At 36.3% G+C, this 25,338-nt stretch overlaps 1 protein-coding gene across 1 annotated transcript; it reads right to left on the reverse strand.

Annotated features, from left to right (window-relative positions):
• Positions 1 to 479: 479 nt before the first annotated feature.
• Positions 480 to 3,230, reverse strand: LOC144997256 (putative serine/threonine-protein kinase PBL17). Its single transcript, XM_078957121.1, has 6 exons — positions 2,632 to 3,230; positions 1,816 to 2,162; positions 1,595 to 1,730; positions 1,388 to 1,524; positions 1,182 to 1,305; positions 480 to 1,113 (listed from the first exon to the last, which is right to left on the reverse strand). Exons 1-6 carry the CDS (start codon positions 2,687 to 2,689, stop codon positions 674 to 676), a joined length of 1,242 nt encoding a protein of 413 aa, XP_078813247.1. The 5' UTR covers positions 2,690 to 3,230; the 3' UTR covers positions 480 to 673.
• Between the last annotated feature and the right edge of the window lie 22,108 nt (positions 3,231 to 25,338).

Consider the following 25,338-nt stretch of genomic DNA (forward strand, 5'->3'; position numbering starts at 1 on the left):
TCAATATAAAATAGACCGAAAAGCATCCATATTTTTAAAGGAAAATTACCCAATTAAGACCAAAATTGCAATATTTAAAGTTTGTCTAAAATTTGCAAAAAGAAAACAATGAACATTTTTAAGAAACTCATAGACCATTCTTGTAATTTACTCTAAAAGAAATCACATCCCTATTTCAACCTATCCACAAACAAATACAAATACAAACAGTAAGGATTTCCTGAGTGTTGCAAAACAAAAATTGAAGACCAAATTTCAAAGAATCCACAAACAAATACAGTAAGGATTTCCAGGTGCAAAACAAAAGTTGGGGACCAAACATGAAATTTTGTCAAACAACAATTTTATTAATTTGTTCTTTCTTTTATTCCAATGAAATAAATCATTATATACCCATTTCCGTGTACACCCAAACACTACATAAATATCCCATGAAAAGTTGAAAACAACCACACATATGGGCATTAAAATCTAAGATATAACAACAAAACTACAACTTTAGATCAACATCATAAACAAAACTAATGAACAACTTAAAGTCAAGTGGAAAATCTCATTTTCCTAACAAAATATCATCAAAAACATTCAAAGTAACTCCCAAATACCCCAAAAAAATCTATCCATTACATCTTGTACAACAAAGTTCCCATCAAAATACACATATTAATCCTCCTTACACCATAGTCTCCTTCGGAGCCTCACCTTCACCTACACCTTCACCTTCCACTTTGACTTCATTTTCCTTCTTCTTAACATCATGTGCTTCAAACAAAGTCACACTCCCACCTTGAAAAAGAACCTCTTCTTCACGTGTCTGAATCGACTGAAGTGTCTCAACCACTTGAGTCATAATCGGTCTACCTTTAGGGTTTTGACTTAGACATTGGTAAGCCAAATTAGCAACTTTAAAGGCAGTTTTTGATGAGTATTGACCTTCCATTCTTGGGTCAAGTATTCTCACAAGTTTCTTATTGTGCACTAAAAGTGGTCTAGCCCATTCAACCAAATTATGCTCACGACTTGGCCTACTTTTGTCCATTGCTCTTCGACCAATCAGCATCTCCAAAAGCACCACCCCAAATCCATATATATCACTTCTTGCTGTCAAATGTCCTGAAAAAAAAAATCAAAAATCATAAAACTACAATTTTCCATACATACATACATACATACATACATACCAGTCATGACATATTCAGGAGCTGCATATCCATATGTACCCATAACTCGAGTCGATACATGTGTTTGATCTCCCATTGGTCCATCTTTTGCAAGTCCAAAATCAGATAATTTTGCATTGAAGTCCTGAATTTTTTTTTCACATTAAGTCCCTACCATTTTTTATCAAGTTAAGAAAAAATATATATATTAATTTAGACAAACTAACAGCATCCAACAAGATATTTGATGTCTTGAAATCGCGATAGATGATTGGTCTTTCAGCATCATGGAGAAAAGCAAGCCCTTTTGCAGCATCTAAAGCAATCTTCATTCTTCTTGACCATGTCAATGTTGCACATACTCCTTTTACATACAAAATTCAATACCATTATAACAATATTACAAAATATATATGATTTATTAAGATACTCACTTCGAAATAGGTGTTTCTCCAAGCTTCCGGATGCCATATATTCATACACCAATAGGCGATGATCTTCCTCACAACAATATCCAATAAGCTTCACAAGATTCGGGTGTTGTAGTTGTCCTAAATAATTCACTTCAGCCTGAAAATTATATAACTTTACATACATACATACATACATACATACATACATACATAAGAGCATACATGGAAATGGAATTACATACCAGCCATTCTCTATCACCTTGAATTCCTTCAGGATCAAGTTCTTTAACTGCAACTTGGGTTTTAGAATAACCAGATCTTACATTATCATCTATAAGTCCTTTATAAACAACTCCAAATCCACCTTCACCTAGAACTTGATCAGGTCTAAAGAGTTTAGTAGCCATTCGCATCTCATCATATGTAAAAACATCAAGATTGCTATATGATCCAGGGTTTTGTCTAAGAGATTTAACATCTTTTGTGATCACCACTACACTACTAGGACTCTTTATATTGGGAGATTCCAAGATGCTCTGTTTTGATGGAATCTTCAAGGCTTCTTTAGATGGAAACCTTTGGTTTTCACCTGAAATTTTCAATCTTTAATCAATAACGATAACCAGAAGCAATCCCTGTAAGCGGGACTCTGTTCGTTAGAGGTTTTATTTTCATGATTCGAATGAATAGAAATAAACTACTCGAATAGAGGGAAATGAATCTGAATAGTGACATTTAGAGTAATGTTACGCTTCAAATTTATAAACTAATTTAATGGTAATCTTATCTAAAGAATGTAGAAGTTCGTTAAAGAAACGTTTTAGTTTTTACAAAATAGAACATCTGTGTAAAACTTGAATTCCGGAGGTTACTATGAGATCATATGAAGACAGAAGTGGGAAATCATTTTTCTTCATCCCTTGGAATATTTTACAAGTTCAATTTCAATCTTTGAATATAATAATGTTCAATCGACGCTAGGGTTGATCGAATTAAGAATGCAGACAAGAAATTAAAGAAAAAGTATCAAGAAAGTGAGTTGAAATCGTGGAATATACCTGGGTTGTTTTGGAAAGAATGTTGTTCATCATCATCGGAACTGAAACAAGTACCCATTAATCAATCTATCTCAAGTTACAAAAAAGGAAACCCAGATTCAAATTTCTCAATATCGACACATTGTTGATGACTTATGAGTCACAAACACAGTCGAATATAGAAATTCAATCATGGCCCTCTTTACTCCATTTCATCATATATCTGAACAACTTCAACCATTTTCTTTCTCAAATCTCTAGATTCCCAATCTGGGTTTTGCGAAATATCAAAAGGGTAGTCGGAGATTACAAATAATTGGCCGGAATCCGATCTGGGTATCACTCAGAATCTAAATCAAAATCTTAGTGAGACTGAGATAAAGTAGTACAACGGAGTTGGAGGACGGATTCTTTCTTAGAATACTAATTATTACGAGAAACAGAGAGATTTCATTCAAGAGATTTCTTTCCTTTTTTAAATTCAAGGTTTAGGTTCGTCGGTTAAGAGGAAAGAAGAAAAGATCTGCACCAAAAAAGATATGCCAAAACCATCGGCATTTGGTTTGGATTTAGACGGCGTTATCTCCTCTTCAAGAATCCAAAAAACACGTTTTTTACATAGGAAGTAGAGCAAGTGTTATGCTTTTTAGCGAAAAATTGAATTTTTAATTTAATTAAACATTATATAGCTAATTTGATCATCAACATCAATACAATGATTAAATTATATTTAATCGTTGTATTACAATAAAAAAAATTAAATAAAATATATTAAATGTGAATCTTTAACTCTTCAGTCAATGGCAAGGTATTCTAGAACTAAGGAGGAATAATAGTTTGCTTCTTGACCATTTCTTTTCGCATTTTATGATACTATAATTATTCCATTATTTTTAGGAATACATAAGTGTAATGATATATTAATTATTTTATCTAAATACTACCACATAACGTATGCCAATATGTCATATGTTCTTTAAAATGATGAGTCGTAGGAAAATAAAATTTTGTGACATGCGTACTTTATTATTTTATATTTCTATCTCTTTAATAATATTGATATTTTTCGTTATTCGGTGGGTAAGATGATATATATGAATATGTAGTAGAAGGATATCGAGTCTCTCGTCTCTCAATATAATATTACTTGAATGATTATAATGCTTTTATTTCCAACGAAATAAAATGAAATGTATTTTTTTGTTACTTTAAGAAATTTTACTATTTAAATGTTTTTCTCATTATTATACATGTTAAAGAATACAACATTTGTATTTTATATGCTTCTTTGTTATTGTTATGGGTATCCATCCAAATAAAGTGTTAGAACTTAGATGACAGTAACCATTTCTTCACTAAGTTTTTTGCAAATTATCACAAAGTTCGAAAGTATGCAATTTTCGAACAATTTTCTTTCTTGTGAAAACAAGTTTTAAAATTGTTTTGTCTACAAAGTAGATTGAAAACGAACTCTTTTTTTCAAAATGTTTGAAAACCATATCTAGTTTGAAATTTTCGGATTTGTCCATGATTTTTTCCACAAGGGATTTTCTGGAGATACAATATTGTACTCCACACATATTTTATATAGTATTAGAGTCGGCATCGGCACCCTGTGGTTTAAAACATCATTGTTTGGCCTCATCAAGTCACCGTCTCTGAAAGGGAGTGTTAATATCAGGGATAATGACTTAAAAAGGTAACGAAGTTTCAAAAGTGTACAAAAAAGACCATTGTTGTTTTTTTGTACACAAAATACCATTTTAGCGGCTATTGTAGGTTATCCGGTTTCCAAATGTTCAAAAAATACCATTGTTGTTTTTTAGTACAAAAAATACCATTAATGTTACTATTTGTACACAGAATACCAACAAAATACTCATGTGTTCAACTAAAACATTGTGGTAACCAGATACTTCAGGTAAATGAGATGAGATGAGCGTAAGCAGCAAGTGCTTGTTTAATTTTTGTTGAAATTGTTGGAAAAGATCTTACTTCCACCGTATGATCAGCCGAACAAGATTACAGATGATGCTTCGGCTGATAAATTTTTCTTCAAATCGGTGATGAGAAGAGCGTAATCAACAAGTGCTTGTTCGGCTGTTAGATAGGCTAAAGTAGAAGCATTCTTGTATGCCTCTTTCTGGCTTTCATATGACATCGATTCACCATAATATCGATGCTAGATCAAATCGCGCAACTTTTGATAAAATTGTATTATTAAAGGTCTGCAAGTGAACAAATTAATGTAGAGTAGAGTGATTAGGGCTTTTACTTCGGGGAAGATGACCATGTCACCAAAACGAGGGGCGAGTTCCCAAACGAAGTCAGTATTGGCAGCGAATCATTCGATGTCGCCTTCGTTGCCTCAATAAAGGAAGATTGGGCCCAAACGACTAGGGCCTGGGCCCACCCAATGATCGGAGTTGATGAGATAATGTTGTTGGAACTTTGGAAGATCATTGAAACTGAAATGATCAAGAGTCTGATCAAAGTATCGTGTCTCGTAAGTGTACTTCGGCTGAACAAGAATTTTTGGGTTTTGAGAAGCCGTGGGGATTTGTCGAGAAATGGAGGTGGCCGATGAGATTCCGGCGTTGATGAAAGTAGGCAGATGATTAGGAGGAAGAATAAGAAAAAGGGTTTTGTCATGGTGGTGGAGAGTGGCGATGAACAACAGTAGTGGCTGAAGTAAAGTGGAGGGTTCTTTATAAAAAGTAGCTAAATTTCCATTACATTCAAAAAAGGAAAAATTACTTAAAAAGGTAACGAAGTTTTAAAAATGTACAAAAAAGACCATTGTTTTTTTTTTTGTACATAAAATACCATTTTACCGGCTATTGTAGATTACCCACAAGGTATTATTTGAACACATGTATACTTCATTTGTATTTTGTGTATAAAAAATATACTTTAATAGTATTTTGAATACTAAAAATAAAATAATGATATTTTTTGTATATTTTTGAAACTTAATTACCTTTTTAAATCATTATCCCTTAATATCAGATGTGACACAATCATTTATATCTCTATAAATGTTTGAGTTATCGTTCTCTCCATAATAACTTTTTTTAGAGATAATATTGGACTCCACACGAATTTTACAAACGTATCCCTTGAAAATCAAACAAATAAACTCACTAGATGAAATCATTCACAAGACTTACCCAGACATCAATATCCAAAAGCTACTCCTCAAGAGGATATCATCATCACTCTTCTAATATACATATTTCCTATGACAAAAAAAAATCATAATAAGATAGAATTATTTAAGTATATAATAAACAAATTTTATATTAATTTATTTATAACAAAAATGCAATAAAATTAATTTTCTATATATTACAAAAGTTTAAATAAAATTATGAAAAATGCGTGTTTTAAAAAGCCTATATTTTATCTATATAATATTATTTTTAAGCCATGTTTTGTTTAATTAGAAAGACACTTTATGTATATTTATATATTCTAAAAAAAAAAAAAAAAAAGAACCTTATATTTATATTCGATGTTTAATTTTGTTATTTAGTTTTCAATAGGAACTCGTATTTGGCAAAGATAATAGAAATCGTTGAAATAATATACTACTGATAATTAGTTTTAATATTATTATGTTAAAAGTTAAATGTTATGACGAAAATAGAATAAAATCTGATTTAACATATTTCATATTATTTTTTATTTTTATTCATTAAAATATGCTCTTATAAATAATCAGTAAACACATACTAACAATTATATTTACAAAATAAAAAAGGAAAACAAAATAAAAATTAGAAATTATTATCATTTTAAAATATAAACATTAAAAAAATTAATATTCAAAAAATAAAATTTAAAAGTTATGACAAGTGGGGTTATTGAATGATATTCAAGTTGATATGAAATATGTATGAGGTCTAGATAGTGCCATGATGCCATCGACAGTAACCTCAAATTGAAGAGAGCATTAAACGAATATTACGAATATTAAATGTGAAATCTCTTCATAAGCAACTTGTTCTCTTGTAACTTGAATATTACGAATATTAAATGTGAAATCTCTTCATAAGCAACTTGTTCTCTTTTAACTTTCACATTGTAAACCATACCATTTTTCATGCTAATCATGTAAAACTTATATTTATAAGCTTGAAAAATCTTAGACATAATACATACATATTTCATTTACTTGCAAAGCAACTCACAGTCAATGAATATCTTCATCAATCGTTTTTGCTGGATTTATTTATTGGTTATTGTCATTGTAGCCCAAGAATTTTTAGTATATTGGTTTAAAATTTTTCTCGTGTTTTTTTTTTTTCGCGTTTTATTGATACGTACTTTTATTTTATCGCTTTAAAATGTCATTATGGAAAACGTGAAGGGGTCACCTTGTGAACCTCTTCCTAATCATAAGGTGACATATGCCACATAATACCACATAGATTAAAAAAACCACCTTAGTTGCCACGTAGGTGTAATTACTTCACCTACTAAAACGCTTGAAGAACACTCAACTGTCTCTTTCGTCTCATTCTTCTGCATTTTTTTGTTCATATCCTTTCTTCAACTGTTCTCTCAAATCGCTCAACTCGATCGTTGCAATGGCCGTATATGAAGATCGATCTTCATTTTGCAGGTATTTTTATGATGTACCTTGTTATCACTTACTCAGATGGAGCGAAGTAAAGGTTTGATCATGTCTATTTTGTTGGGATGAACAATAATGAATCGGTGTTGTTTGTTGAAATGTTTGCCACTGAAAGATGGACATCAGGGTAGGGCGGAGCCCCCAAGGCCTCGAGGTCGCGCTTTCCAGCTTACAGCAGAGGAGGCTAGGGCGGCACCAAACGTCGTTACATGTATGTTTCCATTTATCATTTTGTCAATTATTTTATGGCATGTTTATGTTTATGTTTTTGATAGGTACATTCTAAGTGAATTATTTGTCTGCTCTTGTGTTATTCGACTCGGGAGCGAGTCAGACCTTTGTATCTCAGTCTTTTAGTAGGGATTTCATTTTGACCCTTGGCGAGCTGGAGTGTCTGTTGCAGGTTTCTATCGCCAATGAACATGAGATTTCAGATTTCTGCATCCAGAGTGTATCAGGGTTGTGTCTTGGAGATCTTCGGGGTGCCTTATCCGATTGATTTGATTCCTATCCCATTGGGGGGTGTATGAGTAATAGTAGGGTTGGATTAACTGAGCAGATTTGGTGCTAGGATAGATTGTGAGGGTCATTGAGTGGTAGTTCGAACTCCAAATAGGGGATAACTGGTCATCTATTGTAACAACCCAAATTTTTACAGGAAATTTTTAACTTTTAATTTCATAAATATCAACCACAAGGTGTCCAAAAATCCCATTACATAGCCATATTATTTTAAGGTTCAGAGTATGAAAACTAAATATGAAAACACTGGAGAATGCACGCCGCTTCATAAAGTCGGGCCCTTGCCCTTATCGATAGAAGTACCTGAAACATTTAATAAAACTGTTAGCACAAGCTTAGTGGGTTTCCCAAAACACATGAACCATATAATCACATAATACCATGCACACATATATGCATATAACTTTGCCATGGACTCCCTCTATGGTCTTTGTTGGAATGATATGGGCTTCCCCTATGGTCTTATATCGCTGAGCCATGGGCTCCTCCCATGGTCTTGCCAAATGCCATGGGCTCTCCCATGGTCTACACATAAGTCCACATATAAATCCAATAGAAAGCAGTTACATATTCCAATGCAAATCATATCATAACCATTAAAGGGTCGGCCTAGGTGCCTTTGACCCATGAGTGTGGTGAGAAGACTTACCTTAAATACTGAACGATAGCTAACTAGGTCCCAGCTCTGAATATCAACTCAACTCAACCCCTAAACAGAAACAATTCCTCAAATACAACTCAAAATGCCTTAAAACCCCCCTTAAAGTAAAACTTGGTCAAAGACTAAAGTCAAAGGTCAAAGTCAATTGAAACATCCCAAAAATACAACCCAAATTTTTTTGTTTTTAAACATTACTAAAACCATGAAATTAATCATCATATAATAAAACCATGAAACACATGTCTGAAATGTAAAAGCAAATGTATCAAATCGACTGATGTCAAAACATATCAAAACATCCAAATAAAAACTCCCAGGATAAACTGAAGCTGTGGTGTGTGCCATGCCATCATCCCAAGCTCTTCCCTTTACTTGCAGAAGTACCTGAAACCAAAAACTGAAACTGTAAGCACAAAGCATAGTGAGCTCCCCCAATCTACCACATACCATGCAATAACATATAAAGCAACTATTGGGCCTTGCCCACTGCATCAGACCGAAGTCCGGAAACTGCATCGGACCGAAGTCCGGAACTAACCAGGGCCTTGCCTCTGCATCGGACCGAAGTCCGGAAACTAACTGAACATAGCATGACATAACATAACTACTAGCATAAACACATATAAGGAATACTACATCGGATCGAATTTCGGAACATATAATACAAGACATGCTTGAATCACAAAGACATCAAGCACACTAAGCTACTGCATCGAATCAAAGTCCATAACTACTGCTAACTAAACGAGTCGGCATTGTGGTCGTAGACCCGTTCCTACTAAAAGGAAAACTCACCTCGTAATGCTGGCTGCTAAGATGCTAAATCTGAAACTAGCTGACTGCTGCTCCGGAACTCCCCGGCTATAAATTTCATAGATACTAAATCAGATACTAATAACTGTTCTCAGAGTAAAAGGACTAATTTACCCCTGGTCAAAGTCAACTTTCAGTTGACTGGACTCGCCGAGTTATGTCACACCCCGAACCAGATGGCGGAAACATCTTGTAGCACCTGGTTTCCGGTATGTGAATTTTATTTGAATATTTCCCTATTTTAGCCTTGGACTCGGCGAGTCATAGGTCCGACTCGCCGAGTAGGGACGAGACTCAGGACACGTTTAAGTTGGCGACTCGGCGAGTCCATATCCCGGACTCGGCGAGTCACCGCTGTTGGATGAAACCCTAAATTTCAAGGGTTTGCACCCTATTTAAACCCTCATTCCGCCCCAAACTCGTCCCCATTCACCCCCAGAACTCCCAACATCGTTTCTACCCTTATTTCCTTGAGAGATTGAAGTGTTTTGGAGTGTTCTTGAAGATTTTGAAGAGAAAGAAGAGTAGATCAAGAAGAGGAGAAGGAGACCAGGCATCTTTGTGTTATCTCAATGTTTTCCTTGAGGTATAGCTCGTTTCCCCTCTGTTTTCAAGCTTGTAATCTCTTTTAGCTCCATAGGAGTCCTTCTTGGGCTCTTCCCCAAGCTTGTTTGTGCTTTGTGGGTTGTAATAAGTTGTTAGCCTTTAGATCTAGGCATGATTTAGTCCCTGGAGCTTGGATCTAATGCCTTTATGGGGTCATATTGCATGAAAGCCCTAGATCTACCTCTTTTGGTGCACTTTGAGCCTTAAAATCCATATTGGTGAATATCTACACGTAAAGTTGGAAACTTTACGTGTGATTTGTGCCCTAGAAGCCCAGATCTGTGAACGACATGGACTGGAATCGAGCAAATCGGTGTATTTGATGGATGCATGGCTGCGACTCAGCGAGTCGTATATGTGACTTGACGAGTCTGGTCGCGAGTCACTGAATTGGTCCCTTTATGATGTATCGAGTTGAGCCGTGAGTCACAGGGGGTGACTCGGTGATTTGGAAGCTGAACTCACTCATGATAGGACTCGGCGAGTCAATGCCCTGACTCGGCGAGTCCAAGGCAATCTTCATAGATCAAGAACAGACTCGGCGAGTTGTTCATACAACTCATCGAGTCTTAGCATAAGTGTTCTTCGGATGAAGACGAACTCGACGAGTTGTTCATACAACTCGGCGAGTAGGATGAAGAGGTTGAACGTCAGTCTAGAAGATGAACTCGTCGAGTCATAGCCTAACTCGACGAGTAGAAACAGGGACTCAGGACAATCGTCTGATAGGGACTCGACGAGTTGGAGAGCCAACTCGGCGAGTCGGGTCAACTGAAAGTTGACTCTGACTTTGACTTAGAGCTAGACCAGGGGTAAAATGGTCATTTTACCCAAAGGACAGTTAACAGTGTTTGATTGAGTATGTTGTGGGAATTGCAGCCGGAGGATTTCCGGAGCAGCAGCGGTCAATTAGTTCCCGATCAGTTCAGCAGCTACTTTGAGGTGAGTTACCTTCCAGTAGTGGTGGGTCTAAGGCCACAATGTCGGCCCACTAGTAGGAGATGCATGATAGATGATTGTCTTTGTGATATCATCTAGGTTTGCTATTACCTAATATGTTATATGCTATCATGATACGTTATATGCGATAGTAGTAGAGTTCGGTTGTTAGGACCGGAGGGTAGTCAGATACCCCAGAAACGTCTGACAGTATGTGATGATATGTTTGTATGTTGGCCTGTTATGTTATGCGATAGAGGTAGCAGGAGGGGACCAGTCCCTGAGGATCGGTTGTTAGGACCGATGGGTAGTCAGCACCCCAGAATGGCTTGACATGGGTAGTCAGCACCCCAGAATGGCTTGACACGGGTAGGACGGCACCCCAGAATGGCCGTATGGGTAGGTCGGCACCCCAGAATGGCCGTACCGGGTAGTCAGGCACCCTAGAATAGCCTGGCAGTACGTATGTTATGTGTTTGTATGTTATGTGGTACGTTGGGGGAACTCACTAAGCTTTGTGCTTACGTTTACAGTTTTGTTTTCAGGTACCTCTTCACCGAAGGGGAAGGAGCCGGCGCGGTAGCGGCACATCATGCACACACTCTGGTTTCCGCAATTACGAGATTCACTGGGATTGTACTCTGATATTTTGATGGGATGTATGGTTTGACTTTTTAAAACAAGGTTTTGTTTATTAATGTTTTCTAAAGTAATTTTTTAAAATGAAATTTTCGGACATGAAAATTGGGTCGTTATACATCTGAGGGCTCTTGTGACTTAAATTGAATACCATCACAATGAATATACATGAATCATAACATAATACATCACCATGCATTGAAATATTACAACTGATATTGTTTACATTCCGTACATTGTTTTAGACATTACAATTTCATAACATAATTGTCTGACAGATAACCTAAGCAAAACACCATGACATTACTTGTTACTTATCCTTTGGCTTACCTGTTACCTGAGTATACAAGTTATTTTGAAAAACGTCAACATATGAAATGTTGGTGAGTTCATAAGTAATGTTGTGGTAAAATGATTTGGTGTAGTTTGTAAACCCAGAAAATCCGATATTTTCTGAAAAGAGTATTTGTTTATAAAAAGTGTGAAGATCCGTAAATATGCTTGTTGATTTTCAAAACATGTATAATTGTTGAACTTTGTATTCATCACACAAGTGAAAATGTTGAACTTCCCAGGAAAACCCGATGTTTTCCCAATACGTAAAATACATGACTTGTTTATTGTTATACCGATACGTCGAATGTTTTTGATTACCCGGGTGGCGTTGGATTAATTAGGGTTTGCGAGTTGTTATAATCACACATTTAGAAAATGACTAGTTTATAACTACAATTTACGAACGATCCTTAAAGGCGTCGGCCGTTACTACTCACTTAATCCACCCACCCTGATTACTATTGTTTATCGTCCTAAATCTGTTTACTTTGATTTCTCATGAGCCCAACAACCGAGGAGAAAGGAGGGTATGAAGCCCCCTTTATTTCCATGAGTTATTCAAGGCTATCGGGAATGCGAAAGACACTTGTCCCAACTCGCATTTGACTTCTCGACCTTACTAGCAGTACTAATGGGCCACTAGGGCCCAATAGCACATTAGAGCTATTGAAAGTCCTTTTACATGGAATTGGGTCATAGGAGGCCCAAAAACACGTAAGCGTATTCCCTTCGGGCCCAAATATCATGTTATTGGGCTAGCAAGGCCCAATAAGCATAATTTGAAACTTCCAAGCCCAAAGTTTGTAAGTTGACTCATCATAATTATCGCGTGTTTATTGAAATGCTTTGATTTTATGATTTTGTTTTGTTATTGATTCGAGACCGAATCAATTCGTTTTGTAACGATATTTGTTGTTGAGAATGTATTTGTCTTTCCGTTTCGTCGGTAGTCGTGGATCTTGTATTTTGTATTTATGACTTAATTTGTTTGAAAATGGAGTTTGCTCCTTTTCATTACCCTCCTTTTATAAAAATAACGCTATTGGTCCTTTTATATAAAAGAGTTTCATTTTTAGTCCTTAAATAACTTTTCTTGACACTTTTTGTAACGCCCGTAGATCCGGGCTAGTCAATTTAGAGACGATAGGCGTCAAAAATGAATTTTTGATGAAAGATTTTTTAGAATGAATAATCTTAACTAAGTTATAGTATATGTTACAAGGTTTCCGTGCATATAAAGAACGCCGAAGTCCGAGTTATAACGAAGAAGTTATGACATGTCGAAGTTTCGCGACGGAACCGGCACGACGCTGAATGACGTAAAAAGTGAATTTACATTAGAGTGATATTTAGCCTTAGCAATCTAAACGAAACTCGTAGAGTTCGTTAAACCATGAGCGTGCATAAAAAGAACGTTCAAATCTGACTTCGTATGAGGAAGTTATGATTTTTCTAAGTTTCAACTTAGCGGTATGCAGCCCGAATACTCGATTTGAGATCGAGCGGTTTTTAGCCGAAACAATCTAAACGAGAATCGAAGATCTCGTTAATTGTAGTGAAACGATGAAATGATAGGTGAAAACGAACGTCGGATAAAGAAATTATGATTTTATAACGGAGTTTTCCTGTCCCGGCCTACTAAAAATAAATAATAAAAATAAAGTCAAAATTAGTCAACAGAGTCTAAATGAAAGTTGTATAGCGTAGTCTCACCTACGCGGGGATATAAAGAACGTCGAAAACGGAGTTCGTATGAGGAAGATATGAATTTTTGAAGTTTATTTAATAATTTCGGTATTTAAAATTAATTAAAAATATCCTATATTATCCAGGCGAGGCGGGGGGCGGGGGGCGGGAGTCAGCGTTCTTATCCCCATTACGCCCTGTGTAATGTAGATTTACGCCCAACGTAAATGGGTTTCCAGCCCCCTATAAAAGGGTGTCGAGGGCAACTGACTTCTTTGCTCATTTCTTCCCTTTTCTCGCGTTTTTGCATCGTTTTTCGTGCAAGAAATATCCCGACGCCACGGTATCATTCCTGAGCCCCAACGCAAGTCCCGAGGCCTCGAAGATCCCGAGAAATGCGATTCGCGAGCTGAAGCTCTGCCCGCGAGGAGCCCGGTTTTTGTGAAGATCTTCCAGATCTACAGAAGAATACTACTTCTACAAGTTGTAGTGCTGTCCGATCATCTTCTAATTAAGTGAGTGTGTGGTTACTTTCTTTTAACGCATAATTATGAAGTATTTTATACGAAATACGTGTTATGTGTATAATTTTGTTGTTATGTGTGTGAATGTATATTTACTTTCTTCTATCTCATAGATCTGATTTATTCTCTATGAAATACGTGTTATGTGGGTGTGCCTCATATGTTATGTGGAATAGGTATTGAATGAGAATGCTATACAGGTTTTAAACTATGTATAAAAATATATATTTTTATCTACTAATATGTTGGGTAGAACATGGGTAGATAGTTGATGTGTGATAAACAGATGAGAGGCCCCGATGTTGTTGTTGTTGATCTAGTTATTCAACGGAGTATGGATTAGACCAAGAGGTTAGTTTTAGATCCGGGAGTATGGATCAGGTAAAGAGATAAAACTTGTTATTATTCCGGGAGTATGGATTAAGACTAAGTTAATTGTCCCTAGTCCGGGAGTATGGATTGGGCACAGTTATTGATCCGGGAGTATGGATCAGATTAGGATTAGGGTATAGTTAATTGTACTTATTCCGGGAGTATAGATTGGGTACAATTATTGATCCGGGAGTATGGATCAGATCAGGAGGTTAGTTTTAGATCCATGAGTATGGATCAGGTAGTTTTAGATCCGTAAGTATGGATCAGGTGAAAAAAGGGTTAGATTTAAATCCGTGAGTATGGATCGGTGAAGAGGATAGTTTTAGATCCGTGAGTAGGGATCAGGTAAGGAGGAAAATTTTAGATACGAAAGTCTAGATCGTGTCATTGTGAGGATCGATGGGGTGTGATAAGAGTTGGCTTTATATGGTGAAATTGTACAAGTTTGAATGTTCTATATTTATAAATATATGATATAACATTGTGGGATGAAAAATCCTATATGCTCACCAGGTTCCCAAGCCTGACCCACTCAGTTTTCTTTGTATCACAGGTATCGATACGAAGACATATTTCACAGAGAGATTTAAAGGAGATATAAATAATTAGTGTAATTGAATGTAAGTTCTGTTTATGCTTATATGTCTGTATCGGAACATGACATCCCGATGTTTTATTATTAAATGAAAATAGATTCTATTTGAGAAATGTTTTGAAAAGTTATTATCATATCTTGTTTCGGGAACAAATTCCGCAACCGTTTTCTTTAAAAGATTACTTTGATTTTATAAAACAAAGCATAAACAAATCGGTCTTTTCTGGCCGTGAAAATGGGGATGTCACAGTTGGTATCAGAGCATTAGTTTAAGCGAACTAGGAAATTGTAGGATATTTCTAGACTTAAACTTAGAATTCTAAGTAATGATTGTGAGGAGCGTGTCTAAAATATGTTAGGTAGTACACCTAAATTGACACAAGCACTAGTTTATTTTAGGAATGATGCCTAAAATGCTTTTATGTGCTAAATGTTTTGTGTGATAGCTATATTGATGCTATTATTTGTTCGGATCTATGGTCTGTTGCTGACCGGATCTGGAGACCTTATGTGTTTAGGATTCTAAGCGTACGGCTACGATATTAGAACTAGCATGTAAACTTTTCGGAGTAATAAGGATGATTTAATTATCTATCGTGATTGAGGATCTGAATTCACCTTATTTGGTGTATAGATCAAAAATGGTAAGAACCAGAAGTGGAGTTGGAAATGTGAACAAAGACATGAATCAACCACCTGTAATTGAGCAAGCACCTGTTGTAGCAGCAACACCAGAGCCAATGACGATGGCTTGGGTGCAAGCGATGATGCAGATGATGTTGGATCGCCAAATGGAGGAGACAATGCGATTACTCCAACAGAATCGCGAGGAACTGTCACTTCAAGTGGAAGAGCCCGAAGTGAATGGAGGGCCATCGGAGGGAGGTAACTACAGTGGGACGGTTAGACGAGAAGAACCCCCAGTGGTAGAAAGGAATGACCCGAAAAGGGAAATAAACAGGGATGGGCGTATGTATAAGAATTTCTTGTGCGCCAAACCCCCAAGTCTTTTTGGGATCCCAAAGCCTGTAGAGATTATGGACTGGATCTCCGAAACGGAGATGGTGTTTGAAAGTTGCGACTGTAGCAAAAAATAGAAGACTGTCTTTGCAGTTAGACAACTGAAGATTGGAGTCTTGAGCTGGTGGAAGCTACTGGCAGATACGATGCCCCAAGGGGAAGCACTAAGGATGTCTTGGGAATCATTCCTTGAGCACTTAAAGATGCAGTACTGCTTAGAGATAAATCTGATTGATCTAAACAATGAATTCCAGAACCTGAAGAAAGGTAAATTGAGCATTGATGATTATGCTACGACATTTACCGAAAAGATGAAGTTATTTCCATACTTAGTGCCAACTGAACTCTCAAAAATTGAGAGGTTCGCAAATGGACTGCCTGTCGACTTTGGCCCAACGGTCAAGATGGCAACTACCTTGAAGACAGCAGTCCGAGCAGCTAGAAATGTGGAGACCCAGTTAAAGGAAAGGGGTCTGGAGAGAATCGAGATGGGCAAGAAAAGAAAGATGGAAGAATCTTCAAGGTCCATTGAGAAGAGAAAATTTTCGAAGTCTGACTCGAAGAAGCTCGAAGAAGGAGCACAATGGTGTGACAAGTGCAAAAGGAAGCACATTGGGGAATGCTCTAAAGAAATGACCTGCTTCAAATGCGGGAAGACTGGTCATTACACCAGCAAATGCCCAAACAAAAGAGAAGCCTGCTTTAAGTGTGGTGAAGAAGGACACTTCAAACAAAACTGCCCATGAAGGGAAGAAATTACAAAGCCAAATGTGCCGCCAAAGCCAAAGGCAAGAGTATTTCAAATGATCCTTGATGAAGCAGATGACAATGCAAGGAATCAGGAATAAGGATTTTATATCTAAAGATCAAGTTATAAAATAGCAATATGAAAAGTAACATGTGGTGTAGCCTATTAGAGGCATAGTATAGGGTGAACTTGAACTTTTGTGTAATTGTTTCAAGGAATTAATATAAACCCTAGTTTTGCTAACTGATGTGTTGAATGATTGTCTGATTTTCTTGTATGGTGACTTGGTCAACTGCGGGACAATACTTGGGACGAGTATGAGTAGGTGTGAAATGTAGTAGATGCATATACTACCGGAAGCACATGACTCGCGCTTGGATCAGGGAAAGTCACAAGGTTACCAAGAAGCTGGTGATTGATTCCATTTTATTCCGGTATGTCATTACCATTGTTTCGGTAATGACTAGTAAGATGTTTCTTGTTTCGAACCTAGTGGTCATATTTAAATTTGAGTTCGACTACGAGGAGTATGTTATGTGGTCTAGAGGACCAAGTTAGATGTAACATCTGACTTAAGTCAGAAGGTTGAAGTTAATGCGATTGATAGTGTCGCGCTCGTTGTTAAAAGAAGTTTGCAGGTAGAAATGCTACATGCTGAAATGTGATTATATCACATTAGAATATGAAGAAAGGTATATTCCATTCTGGAATTTAACTTCATTAAAGACCGAGTCTAAGCGTCGCATCGTGCGATGAGAGGTCAATAGAGCACGACCCATCGGTTTGTTACAATAGATAAATGAAAGTAATTATCCTGAGAAGAAGAAGGAGTCCACAATAAGGACTTATTTGGTAAACTGAAGGTTACGATTGAAAGTACAACATAGTACGATAAGCAAATGCAATATTGGGCATCTTCTGCGATCAAGAAAGCCATAGAGTTAAATACTCTTTCGAGGAAACATAGAAGTTACGGTTATTACCTAGGATGAATAAATAACGTGTGGAATCATTATGCAAGTCCTATTTCATTGATGATTCCGGGACGTAATCATCCTAAGGGGGAGATAATTGTAACGTCCGTAGATCCGAGCTAGTCAATTTAGAGACGATAGGCGTCAAAAATGAATTTTTTTGATGAAAGATTATTTAGAATGAATAATCTTAACTAAGTTATAGTATATGTTACAAGGTTTCCGTGCATATAAAGAACGCCAAAATCCGAGTTATAACGAAGAAGTTATGACCTGTCGAAGTTTCGCGACGGAACCCACACGACGCTCAATGACGTAAAAAGTGAATTTACGTTAGAGTGATATTTAGCCTTAGCAATCTAAACAAAATTCGTAGAGTTCGTTAAACCATGAGCGTGCATAAAAAGAACGTCCAAATCTGACTTCGTATGAGGAAGTTATGATTTTTCTAAGTTTCGACTTAACGGTATGCAGCCCGAATACTCAATTTGAGATCGAGCGGTTTTTAGCCGAAACAATCTAAACGAGAATCAAAGATCTCGTTAATTGTAGTGAAACGATGAAAAGATAGGCGAAAACGGACGTCAGATGATATGATTTTATAACGGAGTTTTCCTGTCCCGACCTACTAAAAATAAATAATAAAAATAAATTCAAAATTAGCAAACGGAGTCTAAACGAAAGTTGTATAACATAGTCTCACCTACGCGGGGATATAAAGAACGTTGAAAACGGAGTTCGTATGAGGAAGATATGAATTTTTGAAGTTTATTTAATAATTTCAATATTTAAAATTAATTAAAAATATCCAATATTATCCGGGGGGGGGGGGGGGGGGGGGGGAGTCAGCGTTCTTATCCCCATTACGCCCAGCGTAATGTAGATTTATGCCCAGCATAAATGGCTTTCCAGCCCCCTATAAAAGGGTGTCGAGGGCAACCGACTTCTTTGCTCATTTCTTCCATTTTTCTCGTGTTTTTGCATCGTTTTTCGTGCAAGAAATATCCCGACGCCTCGGTATCATTCCCGAGCCCCGAAACAAGTCACGAGGCCCCGAAGATACCGAGAAGTGCGATTCCCGAGCTGAAGCTCTTCCCGCGAGGAGCCCGGTTTTTGTGAAGATCTTCCAGATCTACCGAAGAATACTACTTCTACAAGTCGTAGTGCTGTCCGATCATCTTCTAATCAAGTGAGTGTGTGGTTACTTTCTTCTAACACATAATTATGAAGTATTTTATATAAAATACGTGTTATGTGTATAATTTTGTTTTTATGTGTGTGAATGTATATTCACTTTCTTCTATCTCATAGATCTGATTTATTCTCTATGAAATACGTGTTATGTGGGTGTGCCTCATATGTTATGTGGAATAGGTATTGAATGAGAATGCTATACAGGTTTTAAACTATGTATAAAAATATATATTTTTATCTAGTAATATGTTGGGTAGAACATGGGTAGATAGTTGATGTGTGATAAACAGATGAGAGGCCCCGATTTTGTTGTTGTTGATCTAGTTATTTAGCGGAGTATGGATTAGACCAAGACGTTAGTTTTAGATCCGGGAGTATGGATCAGGTATAGAGATAAAACTTGTTATTAGTCCGGGAGTATGGATTAAGACTAAGTTAATTGTCCCTAGTCTGGGAGTATGGATTGGGCACAGTTATTGATCAGGGAGTATGGATCAGATCAGGATTAGGGTATAGTTAATTGTCCTTATTCCGGGAGTATGGATTGGGTACAATTATTGATCCGTGAGTATGGATCAGATCAGGAGGTTAGTTTTAGATCCATGAGTATGGATCAGGTAGTTTTAGATCCGTAAGTATGGATCAGGTGAAAAAAGGGTTAGATTTAAATCCGTGAGTATGGATCGGTGAAGAGGATAGTTTTAGATCCGTGAGTAGGGATCAGGTAAGGAGAAATTTTTTAGATACGAGAGTCTAGATCGTGTCGTTGTGAGGATCGATGGGGTGTGATAAGAGTTGGCTTTATATGGTGAAATTGTACAAGTTTGAATGTTCTATATTTATAAATATATGATATAACATTGTGGGATGAAAATCCTATATGCTCACCAGGCTCCCAAGCCTGACCCACTCAGTTTTCTTTGTATCACAGGTATCGATACGAAGACATATTTCACAGAGAGATTTAAAGGAGATATAAATAATTAGTGTAATTGAATGTAAGTTTTGTTTATGCTTATATGTTTGTATCGGAACATGACATCCCGAGGTTTTATTATTAAATGAAAATAGATTCTATTTGAGAAATGTTTTGAAAAGTTATTATCATATTTTGTTTCGGGAACAAATTCCGCAACCGTTTTCTTTAAAAGATTACTCTGATTTTATAAAACAAAGCATAAACAAATCCGTCTTTTCTGGCCGTGAAAACGGGGATGTCACACTTTTGTATAATTTATTTGATGAAAATACGATTTCTAACCCACATTTTACTTAGTTGACAACTCAGCCCCTCTAGAATAGTGATTCTCGGTTAAGGACTCATTTTTCACAACTTTTACAGTTTTAACCCGAAATCTAAAAAGTTTGCATTTTTGGTCCTTTTTGATAATTAAAAGCATTTTTGCCCCTTATAATCATTTTTTTATGCTAAATACCCCCTGTTTTACAGAAAGTTACGTTTCCAGCCCCTCAACTTGTAAAATTTCGCATTTGGAGGCTTATTGGGTCGAGAAGCCCATAGTTAGCCCATTAGGTTAAAAATTTACATTTTAAGTCCTTTGAAATTTCTAAAAATCAGAAAAATATTTATGGAAACTATTTTGGCCCCTTTTAACCTTCAAGAAACCGTGACTTGTTAATTTTTACCCCAAATTTGTATTTTTGACAATTTAAGCCCAAAGATGGTTTTTATGTTCAAGTGTGTTCATTATAATCTTAGAAACTATTTTTCTTGACTTGATTAGTGTACAATAGCTTAAGTTATGTTTATTTCCTTTCTCATGTCTTAGATCTCGGGTTTACACACTTTTTGATAACATATTCATCACAAAACACATGATATCACACACATACATGCATCAAATCACACATAGCATACATTTACACAGATCTACACATTTTCTTGTATTCTCCCCCATAAAACTCATAAAAACCGAAAATAAAGGGGTATAAAACTCACCTTTGCTTGTTGTTTTCGATTTGAAGAAGAAAAGAGAAGAGTTTGTTGTTATTTTCGGTCCTAGCAACCTTTCTTGGAAAATCTCAAACTTAAAGACCGTCTAAGGTGCAAGATCACAAGATTGAATGGATTTAGAAGAGATTTTTGATGAAATGAAGTGAGTTAGATCATAGATTTAACATCAACTTACCTTGAATGATGATTTACTTGATGAAAATCCTTAGACTTCAAGCCAAATTTTCGAGATTTTGGATGAAGGAGAGTGGATGATTCTTGAGTGGTTTAGAGGGAATTTTGTTGTGAGTGTTTGTGTGTTTCTCTTTCTCTCGGCCGAAGAAAAGAGAGGGAGAGGAAGATAGGGGATTGATGAGATGTTTACTTGGGTGTATGGGATTTGCATGGAGAACCATTAAACAAAAATGAGGTGGTAATGAAAAAAGTCAACTCTTCTTCTTTGGTTGGGCTTGGGCCGAGAATGGAGAGAGAAGATAGCATTTTTGGGCCTTAAATGCTTAAGCCCAATTTCATGGTTATGTTGAGTGATTTTTGGTCCAAATAAATATAAATGTGATTTTTTATGACCTATTAGGGCTAAATTAGGTTAGTTATGGCCCAATAAGGTCCATTTAAATATTTTATTTCATTCTAGGCCCAATATGGCCCACAATATTAAAATAAATGAAAGTGGGTCCAATTAGAGTCCATTCAAGAGTTTTAAGCCCAAGATAGTCCAATTGGAAACTTATTGGTCCATTGGGCCCAATAAGGAAATCCTAGTCCAAAATGGACTTAAACAAGGATTTCTAGGGTTTCCAATTATTTGTTGACTATTTGTAGTGCTTGTATGAAGTGTTTGATTGAAATTCTATTGTTATTGACTAAGCATCTTACATGTGTTCACATTGTTGGTTCATATTTGTTATCATTGTTCAATGTTTACAAGGCATCAATTTCCTAGTTGTGACAAGTTGGGCCGCCAACTCGTCGAGTCCCTAACACCTTTTCTAATCCTCTACTTGCTTCAACTCATTGAGCTTGGCAACAACTCGACGAGTTCTTCTTCCGAATTAACGTCGAATCTAACTTCATCCGACTCGCCGAGTTGTATGAACAACTCGTTGAGTTCTCATTCATCATATGAACACATCTAGAATGTGACTCGCCGAGGTTTATGAACAACTCGTCGAGTCTGTTCTTGAGGTATTCAGATTGCCTTGGACTTGCCGAGTCTCCTGCATGCCACTACTATACAGTCGCTTCTAGTCGGTCTCAGTGCGTCCAATTCATAGATATAGGCTTCTAAGGTTGGTTTTGCACGTAAAGTTTCCAACTTTACGTGCATGCACACGAGAATGGGGCTAAAACACCAAAATCATCCCACACTAAGCACTTAGGGTTTGGAACAAGGCTATATTTACATAAAGGTAGCTATATTGAGTTTCTAAAGCTCAATAACATCTAGATCTATGGTCTTCATCCCAAGGAGAGCTCAAATCTCGAGTTTGAATCACATAAGGCTCCAAAAGAGACTTAAACAGGCACAAAGGAGGGTTTAATGGAAGAATAAGCAAGGTAATAACTTTATTACCTGAATATGAAGCAGATGGAAGCTAGTTCTTGGATCTCCTTCCTCTTCTATTGATCCTCTTTCCTTCTTTCTCTTCTACAACTCCCAAGCTATCACAAAACACTCAAGATTAACAATAGGGACTAGGGTTTTACATAGAAATGCTCTAAAGGTGCTGGGGTGGGAGGCTATAATGACATTTAAATAGAGTGCAAACCCTGGGATATAGGGTTTCATCCAGACTAGCGGGCTCGCCGAGTCCAGGATACAAACTCGTTGAGTCGCCTACTAAAGATGCGTGCAAATCCTGCCTCTACTCGACAAGTTGGGCTACAGACTCGTCATGTAAAGATCGAAGCTTTACGTAACTATTGAGCCTTGAGATGACAAATCTAGTGTTTGGAGTGATGGATCTGTGTTAAATCGTCTGAATGAGCATTGGGTCTGAATGAACTCGTCGAGTCGATGAGCCGACTCAACGAGCTGATTAGGGTTTGTCCCGAGGGGCTGAGTCATGCGATCACTCGACGAGTTGGAGTCAACTCGACGAGCTGAGTCAACCTTCACGAGACTTTTGAGTAAAACGAGGGGACTCGATGAGTCGTAAGAGTGCACTCGACGAGTCGGGTCAGACATGGACTGTTGACTCGAGTTTCGACTTCTGTTGACTTTGGGGTTTTCGTCACATGAGTAATAGAGACCATGGAGGGGTAAAATGGTCTTTTATCCAATTCAAATAGTTATAAAGAGAAAGAATAGTCTTAGGTTGTTTTAGTTGTGAAAAGAGTATTAATTAGAGACATTATTCCCTTGTGTTAGGCGGAGGCTAGTTTGAGATTCAAGTGCGAGGATATTTACTTGCTGCTTGTCAGGTGAGTCTACTCACTATACCTTACCTAGAGTGGTAATTATGTGTGACCAGAGGGTCTTATGTGCTTGCTTGAGTTATGCATTTTTTGTGTGAAATGTGTTGTTTTATGTGATATTTAGACCGGACCAGAGGGTCTAATGAACTATGAGACCAGAGGGTTCTCAACCAGATCGGACCAGAGGGTCCAACGAACCATGGGACTGGAGGGTCCTGACCAGATCGAACCGGAGGGTCCAACGAGTTATGGGACTGGAGGGTCCCACTGAGACACATTGACCGAAGGGTCTTACAGAGCTATAGCCTCGAATGACTAGTTATTTGTGCGTGGTATTTTGGGAAACTCACTAAACTTCGTGCTTACCGTGTTATGTGTTATGTGTTTCAGGTTCTAATCAGGATCACAGGAAGGCGCCGACTTGATTGTACACACAAGAGAAAAGAGCTATGTTTGAGGATCCTGGATTTGTGATGAACAACCTTTAAATGTGCTAATAATTTGATACTTGTGATTTTTGAAATGTGACACGTATTTTATTGTGTTTTAAAAATGAAAAAAATTGCTTGAAAATTTGTGGTGTTACAAGGAAAAAATAAGAAATATTTATGGAAAAATTTGTAAATTTATTTATGGAGGTTATATAATGTCCATAAGGTGCGAAAATTATCAAAAATGGCTTTCAACATTCATAACTGTATTTTACTATTTATTTGTTCTCAACAATAACAAAATCTAAACAAATAGAAAATGACCATAAAAATTCATGCAACTTCATAAACGGTCTTTAATGAATGTATAGGTCATCCCATAATTTTTCCAGAATTTATTAATCTTCAAGTATTTTATGTGAATTATTGCTCTATTTTCTTGCAAAAATTACAATAATCCGAGAAAAATGAATTATTTTCTGAAATTTTTTGGATCATCTTATGTTGTTACTGGGATTTTGGGAAAAATCTGATTTGATCAGAAAATAAGTTTTAGATATTTATTTGTGAACAAATCTTTTATAAACATTTTTAAAAATGTACTTTGATAATCAAGCCTTTAACCTTGATGTTCATCACATGCATTATGATTTCAAGACCATGGATGAACTTGTTTTGGTCAAAATGATTTTTCTAAACAAAAAACTTGAATGCATGTGGTTTTTGATCTTTAAAACTTGTAAAAACTCAAGTTTATGGGTTTGATTTAGGTTTTGGTCATTTGATTTCACCTTCTAACAACATACATGTTGTTTTTGGGTGAAATCCTACCACCATAATCATCAAATTCGACATACATGAACACACATATGAATGTTCATAAAGAAGGTTGTAGAAGAGGGGGAAAACGCAAGAAAACTTGAAATTTTTAAAAGAAAAGTGAAGAAAATGTAAGGAAATTGATTTTACCTTGAAGATGAACTTCAAATGACGAAGATTCTTAAGTAAAATGAGGGATATTTGCTGGAAATTTCATGGATTTTGGAGCTAATTCATAGAGGAAAAGAATAAGGGGGTTTAGAGAGAAGAAAAGAGAGAAAAGAGAGATTATGTCTCTCTAGATACCCAATCTCTCTCGTCATCTCTTTGGGGTTTATCTCTACCAAAATTGGTTAGCAAAATATAGAGATGTCTTTAAGCTCATGAATAATCGAATGACAAAATCTCTCTTGGTGATTTTGCTCCTAGGTTTGGATTTTTCTAGAGAAAAGGAAGAGAGATATTTTAGAGAGAGAAGTATAAAGAGGAAAAGAGTGGTTTTAGGTTAAATGATTTAAATTGGGAAAATAGATGGTGGGAGGGAATGATGGCCAAAATTATGAGGTTAAATGTTAATGACTTAATTTTTATTTTCCTTGATTATATTTTCCTGAAATTAATTATTTTAAATTGATATTAGAAGATTCATAACAAATTATATGGAGTTTTAGGTGTTAACGTTTATAAATTTGAGTTTTATGACTTTTAGGGTTTTATGGTTTAATAAATCTTTGGACATCAAAATAATTTGAATTTTTGAGACTTGAAATTACTTTATAGTCTTTTAATTATTTTACAGTTATTAATAATGCTC

Source organism: Lactuca saligna, chromosome 5 (assembly GCF_052625555.1).
Source record: "Lactuca saligna cultivar CGN05327 chromosome 5, ASM5262555v1, whole genome shotgun sequence".
In the NCBI taxonomy this organism is placed as follows: domain Eukaryota; kingdom Viridiplantae; phylum Streptophyta; class Magnoliopsida; order Asterales; family Asteraceae; genus Lactuca; species Lactuca saligna.